Genomic DNA, 11,442 nt, shown 5'->3' with positions numbered 1-11,442 from the left:
AGGGGGAGGCTCTCTATTTATAGTTGAGCTCCCCCAAAATCGACAATCTAGATCAAGTTATATCGATAGACGAGATTAGTTTATCCCTTAAATCTAGGGATTTACAAGATTACACAATCAATTTACATAATCAAACCCAATATAATCATATAAGATATGATTCCCCTCAATCTTCTAAAATTAGTTTCCTTATTTACCAAGGTAGCCTATGTTGCCATAACTTCAACATTGGGCGCCACCCAGGATTCTCCAGCAGCTCTTTGAATCGGGCTAGCTCTTGTGGGCCAAATGATCCCCATTTTAATGATAGACCTCTATGGGATGCATTATGTGCGATGGTCACAGGCTTTGAACTGCAGCCCTTGACATTCTCCCCTACCCATTCTCGCAATGCCCTCGTTGTGCCTTCTGAATGGCACTAACTTGATTCACCTCGGTCATGTCTCGATGCCTTAGCTTTTTCCTTCCTTCAGAACTTTTTCCTTGGCTTTCGTCACTTCTTAACTCAAAATATCCCATTGATTGGTACATCTTATTGGCAAGAAGCCACGACTCTTTTTTGCCCACATTCTAACTCGTTTCGAACAGAATCCTCTTGAATCAAACAACTTGGCTTTAAATTGTCCACAGTCCCTTGGCCTTCTTGCTTAAGAACTTTGAAAGGGTCCCTACGTTCTTGCCAAGTCAACAAGTTATAATACAAAACACTACCAAAATGTTCATAATGTACCTTACTCATCGCATTTACTTGGGCCAATTGTCCAACTTACATCAGTACTTTCCAAAGTTTAATACATAACCCACTTTACCAAAAGGTGGTAACTCCTCTGATGTGTCAACAGAAGTCAACCTAATTGATCCTAGCTTCAAAGTTTGCATCGCTACTTCTTCCTCTAAGTCCGATGCACAACTCACCTCTTCTATGGGTAGAAGCCTTGCCGACGACTCGACCAACTCCATTGCTTTCCTCAAATTGAACCTTATTGGTCCTAGCTTCATTATTTTCATCGCTAGTTTTTCCCTTAAGTCCAATGACAAACTCACCTCTTCCCTGGGTGGAATCCCCTCTGATGACTCAACAAGTTCCGATGTTGCCTTTTCTTTGACCATGGTTTGCTTTGGATAGTCTCGCAACTCATGTGGACCACGGCACAAGAAGCACTTTACTTGCTTTTCTTGCTCCTCTTTGCCCTTTTGGCTTTGACTTTTCCCTTGCTCGACCCAAGCTTATTGGGCTCATTATCTGACGTATCATCTTTTTTGATGGTAGACTTTCTCGAACATTTCCGCAACGTATGCGGACCATGACACAAGAATCTCTCCATTGGCTTTTTCTCACATTCAGCCTCATTGGCTTTGACATTCATTGTGCTCGAACCAAGTCTCACGGCCTTACCTTCCGGCTTATCCTTCAGACATTTCTTCAACAAATGTGGACCGTCGCAAAGAAAGTATTTGGTCTTGTCCCTTTTTTTTTGTTGGGTTTCTTCTTCCCAACTTGTGGTTTCACATTACCACCATCATTGCCGTTGCCAGCACCATTATCTTCCTCATGATTCCTTTCATATATGCACCTTGCTTCGAACTTAGAAGACTCAAACTTGTCTTTCCCTAGACCAAGCTTGACCACGAACTCCGCTACCGTCATGGCTTTTGACAACTCTTAGATACCTCATCGTTATAATTCTTGTTTGACCCACGACTTTAGTCCATTCTTGAAAGCAGGAAATGCCTCTATCTTGGTCACATTTGAAATTTGGAGCATGAGTTCCTTGAACTCTTGAACATACTCCCCTATTGTGCCTCATTGCATAAGCTATCGCAACTTTGTCCGAACTTTCTCCTCGGTAAATTCTAGATAAAATTGTCCCTTCAACTCATGTTGGAACTCTTCGCATGTCCCAATCTCACTATGCTTTTTATCTGTGGACCTGTCTCGTCACTATAAAAGTGAAAAATCAGTAAGAAACATGAAAGTAGTATTTACTTTATTTGCATCCTCCAAAATGCCTTTGGCACAGAAGTAGTGATCCATACTCCACAAGAAATTATCCATATGGCATTAGACCTTGTCCCCGCAAACTCTTTCAGCCTTGAAACATCTTTACAATTGAGTGTTGCACTCGACACTCCATTCCCCACGGTTGCTCGACACAAGAAAAGCTCTCTCTCGAGCTCCTCTATTCTTGTGCTCAAAGCCTTTTTCGTGGCCATTGTTTTCTCCTTCAAAGCCATCACCATGGCCTTGGGAGCACCATTCCTCTCTGTCAGCTTCTTTTTATGGCAATTCAACAACTCTTGCACACTTTCCCTATTAGAAGTGAAAGACATGATCACAAAGTCCCTGGACTGCTCCTTCAAGTCATTTATGTGCTCACCAAGCACATCGTGTGACTCCTTCACGTCCTCCATAGACTCCTCGAGTTATCCACTCGTTCCTCTACTACCAATAACATATCCTTCAAAAGGACTAATTTTCTGGCCCACTTCCGATCGACAACTTTTTTCGACATCTCGGCGGTGCATTTGTAACCAAAGCTCGAATACCACTTGTCACAAGCCTAGAACTTTAGTCTTGCGTTCTGTGCGGCCTTAGGTGATCCTTTCATTCCAAACACACCTAAGTTCGCCTAACCACCAAACAATCGAGGCTTCACAAAGAATTTCTCAAATGCACCAATTTATATAGCGGAAGCAACTTTAGCCAAAAGAAGGCACAAAAGAACCAAAAACCAAAGAAAACTATGCACGAAAAGTGTTTGAGTAAATGCTCTCAATTGTATTACTTTCTCTCAAAGAATACAAGAAACAATAAAGAATGGAATGAGTTACAAGCGAGGGGGAGGCTCTCTATTTATAGTTGAGCTCCCCCAAAATTGGCGGTCTAGATCAAGTTACGTCGACAAACACGATTAACCTATCCCTTAAATCTAGGGATTTACAAAATTACATAATCAAATCCAATATAATCTTATAAGGTATGATTTTACTCAATCTTTTAAGATTAGTTTCCATGTTTATCAAGGTAGCCTATGTTGCCATATCTTCATCATTGGGTCACTCAGGCTTCAATCTGCAAGCTTCTCCAACAACTCTTTGAATCAGGCCAGTTCTTGTGGGCCAAATGATTCTCATGTCAATGATAGACCTCCATGGGATGCATTGTGTGCAATGGTCACAGGCTTTGAACTGCGGCTCGTAACACTTACGTCTTCTTCATTGTGTTTGGTTTTTGGTTGGACACTATGTCTGAATGTATTTCCTAAATGTGTTACTCGAGCTAATTTTAAATTAGATTTTTATTTATATCGACATGTTATGAAAGTTGATAAATTGTTAATAATAATGTTGTTGAAATTAACAGTTTCCAATTTGCATTAAACATTTTTATAAACTTATATGAATTGTGAAAATTAATCAATTTTTATTTTGTTTTAGAAATTAACAATTTTCAATTTGGTTTTTGGTTTAGTCTCTTTAATTAGTGCCCTCATCCAGATGAGAAACAAAGATTGGGGCTTAGCAAAAGGATTTGCTTAGAAACCAGACATGTTAAGTTTTGGTTCCAACAGCTAGCGAGGGGCGATGACTAAGGTTTCATTTGGGGAAGAAGAGGATGAAGAAGAAAAAAAAGGGAAAAGAAAAAAAAGATGGAAATAAAATAAATACAAAAGACACGCAAGTCATTTCTCAATAATATTAATTACAATTTTGTAAATTTTGAAAGTTGAGTAACTAAAATATAAATTTAATCAAAGTTTAGTGATAATTAGTGTACTTTATTCATTATTTTATTGTATTTGAACTGTATTCGAAATTAAATATTTATTAATATCAAAATAATAATAACATACCATAACACAACAATAATAATAAATGTGAAAATAAGAATATTTCCCGTTGAAATAAATTGTAATTTTTTATTATAATTTGATATGATATATTTCATGATATTAATTATTTAATATTAAATTTTAATATTTTTATTATAATTTAAGATTATATATATTCCACGAATTATAATATTAATAAATTCAAACATCATTTAAATACATATTTTTTTACAACATAATATTTAAAATAAACATTTTATCTTTTCAAAAATAGTTTTCTATCATAAATTTCAAAATGTATTTTTCAACTTCATTGATAATTTGATCTTGAATAGAATGGCTAAGAGAGTCATTGAATTTAGGTTGTTTGTTATTTGGCCATGAACTTCTACTATACTGTTATAAGAAAAAGGCGTTAATGTAATTTTTGATCTCTAAACTTGACAACTAGGTTTATATTAGTACTTGCACCCTTTTGGTCCACTTTGTACCTGAAGTTGGATTACGTACAAATATAGTGATCTGATATTATGAGATTGTGTCATATCATAACCTAAAAAATTTTAAAAATATATAGTTTGAAAATAAAAGAATAAAAATATTAATCTTTTTTAAATTTCAAGTGATGACATGGTATAATATCAAAGTATTACATTATCATATTTTACAAAATCACAATTTAAAAAAAATAAATTTAATTATCAAGTTCGAATATAACTACGAAAATATAACTACGAAACTGGACTTAATTATCAAGAATCTATAAAACATACGGAATTATAAACATATAAATAAAAATAAGTAAGTATACATCCCGCCAACTTCATCTGATTGGGTTCCAAAAAATACTATCCTCGATATCAGGCATGTTCTTCTGCCAAATTAAACCTAATTATAAAATGTATATATTATATATACGTGATTTAAGCAGGCCTTACAAAAAAAGGCCTTTAGGCCTCAGCCGAATTGTCGTTGGATCAAAGATTCATGATAGACCCGATCAAACTAACTTAAATGGCGTCTGACCGTTGATTTTCTTTTTTGAACACACGTGGACGGTTAGTGTTGCAGGGAGAGAGGCCTCAGAAAGTCACTGGAAGCTTCTGTAGTTCCAATTTAGAAGGTAGGTGAAAATCTAAAGCACCCCGTGATGAACAACCAAACGCCAAAGGAAAGAGAAAAGCATCAAGGAAGGTTGGGATTTTCTTCGTCTGCGATTTTGTAACTGTATGTTCTTAATTCGTTCTACCTCTTTTTTTTTTATCATCTTCTTTCATTTTTTTCGTCAATCTCTTGGTGAAGATTTTGTTTTCTTTTGCATGTATTTTGTAATTTATGTTCCTTGTAGTTCCCAGATATTTTTATTTTTAATTTCTATTTTATAAAAATATTTTATTGGGAGAAAAGTTAGGTTGGGACTGGGATTGATTCTAAGTTCAAGAGAAAACAGGATTTTGGTAATTTCAGGCTCCTTTTAATCGTTTCTTTTGCTTTTTCATTGCACTGCGAATGGGATCGCCCGGTTTCTCTCTTCTGTTCTTTTTACTTTGAATTCCAAGCTCGAAAATTTTCCAGTTTAATCTTGGTTAAAAGCAATTCTGTGAGTATTAAATGCCTTAGGTTTGTTGCAGATGCGGGGTAGAAGTTACAGTTACAGTCCCTCGCCACCAAGGGATTATGGAAGGAGGCGGCATCGTAGCCCTAGCCCTAGGGGTCGCTATGGAGGTCGTGGTAGAGATCTTCCCACCAGTCTTCTAGTTCGGAACCTTCGCCATGACTGCAGGTTTGTACCATCCCCTCGTATTTATCGGCGTCAGACTGTCAATTTTCTCAAATCCAATATCCTAATGCTCTCATGGTTATGTTTTAAAATAAATTCTAGGGATAAGTGAGAGCGAAGGTTTTTTAGGAGAAATAAAGGTGTTACATTTATGCTGTGATTTGTTTTCCTTGCTCACCAATTCAAACCTAGTGTACATCTTTGTTCTTTTGTTTAAAATAAACATGATCGTCTTGATACAAGTAGAAAATTTAGTCTCATCAAACTGTCCTTCTAGAGCCAATTTCTAATTATGTCTCATTTGCAGGCCAGAAGACCTGCGTGGACCTTTTGGGCAATTTGGTCGCCTCAAGGACGTCTACCTGCCTCGGGATTATTATACTGGGTAAGTATAATCCTTATAGGTAACTGACAAATGGTAAATCAATGTGTATTTGTGTCTGATGGTGTCAACTTGTGTGTCTTCATCCTGCCTCACATGAGTGTTTGGGTGATGGGGTTGTTTCTTTAATATGTCCATTGGTTTATGGGAATTTGGTTGTTTTTTATTGAAAGTGTTGAAGACACCAACGAAGTAATAAGAGTACTGTGTTGAAGACACTAATGAAGTATTAGAGTACTCTGTTGAAGACACTTTCAACTAATGAAAACTGTTCAAGATGACCTTAATTTACATCAAGTTTGGAAGGAAGTTGGTTTTGATTTCATTGTGAAGAAGTGCAAGTCTTGAAGAATATCAACTCAATTAAAATTTGGCTCCCACAAGGTTAGCAGCAGCATAATCATATTTACTTAAATTGTATGAAGCATTGACTTGCTATCATGATTTTGTGATACTCTGGAGTCAAGATCATTGTTGTGATTTTGAAAATCAGTGAGCATGTTTGGCTGATGAATTGCAATCTGGTACCTTTATATATTTGTGCTATGTTTATGCGAGCTACCTTTTTTGTGATGCAGGCAACCACGTGGTTTTGGATTTGTCCAGTATCTAGATCCTGCTGATGCTGCTGATGCAAAATATCATATGGATGGCTATGTTCTTCTTGGAAGAGAACTTACTGTTGTATTTGCTGAGGAAAACAGGAAGAAACCTTCAGAAATGAGGGCAAGAGAACGCAGAAGGTGAGAATGGATTCTTTTGCAATGCTCATATTTTACCCCCACTACTTTTTAGCCTCTTTTCTTAGATGATGTTGACATAAAGGGATTTAGGAAGACGGGAAAAAAATTGTATTTGTTAAGGATTTCTGGTTAGAGAAATTGTGTGTTATTAGTGCAAATTTTTTATGTTGATTACATGGTAAATTATGTTCATGATATTAATTAAAGTGGTCGGGCTTATAGGCGCTCTCCACCAAGTTATTCTCGATCACCAAGATATGCTCGAAGTTACTCCCGCAGTCCATACTATTATTCTCCTTCTCCTAGGAAAAGACGTTACTCAAGGTCAGCTGTTCAATGTTATTGTTTTAAGCATTTATGTTTTATGAATTGTCCTGTTGATGTTGCCTTCTGTTTTTTGTACAGGTCAATTTCTCCTGGAGATAAGAGATATAGAGAACGGTCTTACTCGAGCTCACCCTATGGCTCAAGGAGTCCTAGCCGGAGCTTTAGTAGGAGCAGGAGCCAAAGTTTGGACTATTCTAGGTGACTGATTTGAAGGTGGCTGGGTTAGTATGTATCCGGAAGTATTTCTCCACGTTAGTTGTCTAGATGATTTAAGTTTAGGTTTGTATCAGCACTGTATGAGTGACTTCAAAGTTGATTGTTTAGTTTCTAGTGCTGATTATGGCTAGTAATAAAGTTAAAACATAAGCATGCTGTTTGAATCTTCTATGCTGACAATGCTTGCCATCCTTAAATGATCTTTATTGAGATTTTTCATTTATCAGTGTCATTTCTTGGATAGGTAATTAGATGCTTGTTTCTGTTGGAGTCCGAGTTGGGATTTGGGTAGGCCCATTTTGTCTACGGATAGGCTTCCTATTTTTTTTTTAATCTTGTCGGTATACCCAAATCTGTGGTGGCATCATGCCATGTAACGTATGTAAGTTGTTACTGTAGTTTCTGCTTGAAATGGAGAAATCCGTTGGATCCTCCATTAATCTTGTGGTTCATAAAATCAAAAACCGAAGTGGAAGAAGAAAGGATATACAGACAAGGTAAGGGTAATGTACATATTTATGTCACGAAATTTAATACTGAAACAACAAATACACTCTTATCTTGATGCCGCTAGATTTCCTTGATGCGGTGATAATAACAAATGTTATCCTCCTGCCTAATCCTTGCTATATTTTACTATATCAACATGCGACTGTGAGCTTTTGCACACCCGTCTGGAGGCGTGTTTCTCCATGCCACCAAAGGACTGAACACAGCAGCTTCGCTTAGATATCTACACAACAACCGGATTGTATGAAGCCAGAAAACTGTTGTGAAATTTCGTCTATGGTGTTGCACTTTCCAGTTTGTTGATCAACCAAAAAGAACCCTGTTGGACCACCCTGATGAGCTGATCCAGACACAAATGTCCACTCTCCCAAGGGGGCCGAGCAAACACCAACTCGTATCGCCGAATCACAGTCTGCCCAGCTGAAGAGCTTCTCTTTTCCAACTCCCACACAAGACCTTGGGCACTGGCTAGCCTTCCAAGCCTCCTCTACTCTGAACCATTGACCTGTCTCCAACTCCATTACCTCGGCGCTCCCCTCGAATTGTCCTTGATTGTCCGTTCTATATCCACTCACCATCCAGAATTCCGACCCAATCACCACCCCTTGACACTCGTCTCGCTCCTCGCTCATCGGTTTTAACTCCTTCCACTCATCCATCCTTGCATCATATTCCCACGCTGTTCTTAAAGCGTTCTTGTGCTCATCGTGACCACACGCTACGATAATGCGTCCATCCAACTCACCAGCTGCAAAGAAGGATCGAGTTTCCGGCATCTGCTTCCCTTGTCTTCACCTCTGTGTTGTGAACTCGTATGTGAACACGTCCCGCACTGCCTCGTAGTTCGTTGGGTCCCACCCACCCATCACTAAAATATTTTCTTCACAACTCGTTATCTGACAAAACAAAGGAAGCCCATCAGGGTACTTAGGGACCGGGTCAACTCGACCCCAGGTTCCACTTACGGGTTCAAACGCGGTGATCCCATACCTTGGGGGACCATCTGGTTTGGATCCATCAGGATCGGAGTCGCACTTAAGTGACTGAATCAAGCAAGCTGCTTTTTGGGTATATCCGGTACGCTTTCTGTGATAGTAAAACTCTTTGCTTTGGAGAAGCTCTTGCCATCGTCGACAAACCCGAACTGCGAGTCTGTGAGTTGAATAATGAAACCGAGTCAAGCACTCGTTTCCGATTTCCTCTGGTAAACCGGGAATCAGATCCGGTAATAACTCCGTACAGACCAATTTTTTTTTCCTTACTGTTTTCGAGTTTTCAATTATATAATGTGAAAGTGTGAAGTGCTATTTATAATTAGAAAAAAGAGGGGGAGCTTTCGATACTATTTGCGGTAAAATCAGAAAATTCTTTTTTGCCACCTAAGTGAACTTGTTTTAATTTTTTATCTTTTGCCGCTAAGTTGTTTCCAGTTTTTTTTTTTTTTTTTGCCGCTAGGGTGTCTTTATCTGGCTCTAGGGTCGTCAATGGAATATGTCTATATTTTTAAGGGTTACACTGTATTTATACACACTATTATTGAATAATATAATAAAATGACATATTATTATCCAAAGAACAAAAAATGGGTGAATAAATGGATAGAGAAGAGGGGGAAAAAGAGTTGACTGAGATAGGGATATGGATAACCTTGGATCCAACTCATCAGTGGGTCCTCTTTATTCTCTTTTTTTGTTGTTGTTTACTTTTTGATATCCATTATCGCTTAATATATTTTCATCATTTCCATTGCAATTTCTGAATTAATATTATATCTGTAGGGAGTATGAAGTAATGCTTTTATACTTGATCATTTTGATGAGCTAGGAAGAAGGTTTAATTCTTTACGCAGAAGAGGTAAAGGTATAATGAAGATTTTTTACTATGACTTTAATTGTTTTTTTTTTCTATTAAAAGGTAAATTTAGAGGCGAATCTAGGGGTTGGTAGGGGACCGATCTCTCCTAAAATGAATTTTTTTTATTTAAGCTCTAAAAAATTATTCTGGCTTCGCCCTTAGGTAAATTAGTCTCTATATATTAGATCAAATAGTTAATGACAAAAAGCAGAAGAAAATAAATTTAGAGAAAATAGAGTTTTAAAATTTTCTCCAAAATAAGGTCTTAGTTGTGATATCTAAAGTAATAAACATTTAATCAAAATTGTACCTCTCCGATTCGTCTAGGATGAGCTCTTCGATGCAGTAGTCTTTTCTGTTATCCTCAAATTCACGTCTGCCGAGTGTGGGCTCGCTTCAAATCAGAAAATTTTTCGCAAAAATTACTAGTGAGGTAATTTCGTAATTTCTCTAAACTTTTGGATCAAATTGTAAATTAAAAAAATATCACTAAAAATTTTCTGAAATAATTTCTTTAGAAAATTTTCTCTACAACTTTCTCTGTGTGAAAAATAATGACTCAATATTCTCTTTGTATAGGGAGAGTTTAGAGAGTTCAACTATGATTAAACTTAATAACTTTAAAATTAAATATTATTAAAATAATATAATATTTATCTTGTAGATAAATATTTAATTTAATTTAATTTTAAACTATTAAACTATTTAAACTATTAATATCAAAGTCTCTGGTAAAGTCTCGGTAGGAGTGTAACTCTTTCACTACTCAACCACTGAAGACCAATTGTCGTTAATCGTTGGAACATCGCCATCGCCACCGATGACACTGCCATGTCCGGTGATATAGGTGCGACACCCTTACGACACCCCGAGCTGGTTCGGTCCAGGTAAGTGACAGCCTAACCGGTTTGGTCTAGTCACCGGTTGGACCGTTAGTTCGGTTTCACATACTGGGCCCAATTCGATCATTTTTTAGGTCTTGGTCTCAATTTTGGGCTCCCGGACCCAATTTACAATCTCAAGTCCAATTTTCAAGTTCAATTACCCATTGGGTCAATTGTTTGACTTAAAAATTAATTTCCAAAAATATCACATTAATTTTAATTATTTTGATTAATTTAATTTTACTTGATCAAAATTAATTTTCTAAAAATTACTTAAATTTTTTAAATTAATTTTTCAAGAAAATTTTTTAACCAAAATTTCTAATTGAATAATTCTCATGACCACCTAATTTAATTTCACATCGAATAAATCAACTCAATTAAATTATTTCTAAAGTTGTAGAATTTTCTTTTGATTCAAATGCAGTTCGATCAAGCTTTTGTTGAGTTAGCGGAGGGACCAATTGGACATATACAATTAGGCTGTAGTAATTGCAGTTATGTCCAGAAGCACCATTCTAATAATTCACAATTATTTAATCATGGAGTCAGTCCATAAGAAGTACTGTGATTAAAAACTCCTTATTGTATACTCTTTGCGAAAGCAATTCATCCAACTGCTTTTTCCAATGACCACGTCATGTGTGTGTTATCCTTATATGATATCATTGGTTCCTTTAAATTAAATCCGTTCACTCAATACAATTCTATTTTATCTCATTGTCACCATTGTGTCTTCTTAATGATTAATATGATAACTGTCAACAAATGACTATGATAAATTGCTCGTTCGAGAACTAGCAACCTGTGGTCACGTTCCATATTTTATCAATCCACACAATGCCAATGAGAGGATATCATTAACTCTTTGATTGTAATTGCCTCGACAGCAAATGCGGTACAATGTAGCTCA

General features: G+C 36.6%; 1 protein-coding gene and 1 pseudogene across 3 annotated transcripts; one reads left to right on the top strand and one right to left on the bottom strand.

Moving 5' to 3' along the window:
* The first annotated feature begins 4,876 nt into the window (after positions 1-4,876).
* Positions 4,877-7,500, top strand: LOC107899205 (serine/arginine-rich SC35-like splicing factor SCL33). Of its 3 annotated transcripts, none has more exons than XM_016824850.2 (6): positions 4,877-5,027; positions 5,465-5,616; positions 5,921-5,998; positions 6,574-6,738; positions 6,961-7,062; positions 7,144-7,500. In XM_016824850.2, the coding sequence occupies exons 2-6, from the start codon at positions 5,465-5,467 to the stop codon at positions 7,265-7,267; spliced, it is 621 nt and encodes a 206-aa protein (XP_016680339.1). In that variant the 5' UTR covers positions 4,877-5,027; the 3' UTR covers positions 7,268-7,500. The 3 variants fall into 3 exon arrangements, with proteins under 3 accessions (XP_016680339.1, XP_016680337.1, XP_016680338.1); XM_016824848.2 differs by having other exon boundaries at positions 4,877-5,060; XM_016824849.2 differs by having other exon boundaries at positions 4,952-5,290.
* Positions 7,501-7,768: 268 nt separating this feature from the next.
* Positions 7,769-10,478, bottom strand: LOC107898159 (F-box/kelch-repeat protein At1g15670-like; annotated as a pseudogene).
* Between the last annotated feature and the right edge of the window lie 964 nt (positions 10,479-11,442).

The sequence above is a fragment of the Gossypium hirsutum genome, chromosome D04 (genome assembly GCF_007990345.1).
Source record: "Gossypium hirsutum isolate 1008001.06 chromosome D04, Gossypium_hirsutum_v2.1, whole genome shotgun sequence".
NCBI lineage: Eukaryota > Viridiplantae > Streptophyta > Magnoliopsida > Malvales > Malvaceae > Gossypium > Gossypium hirsutum.
The sequence above is the reverse complement of the archived record's forward strand: the minus strand, read 5'-3'. Positions and strand labels throughout refer to the sequence as shown.

Bases quoted from the DNA above. Each gene is read 5' to 3' on its own strand.
- LOC107899205 (XM_016824850.2), top strand. From the start codon at position 5,465: ATGCGGGGTAGAAGTTACAGTTACAGTCCCTCGCCACCAAGGGATTAT. The intron at 5,617-5,920 runs GTTTGTACCATC...TCTCATTTGCAG, and splicing joins AACCTTCGCCATGACTGCAG to GCCAGAAGACCTGCGTGGAC. The intron at 5,999-6,573 runs GTAAGTATAATC...TTTGTGATGCAG, and splicing joins CCTCGGGATTATTATACTGG to GCAACCACGTGGTTTTGGAT.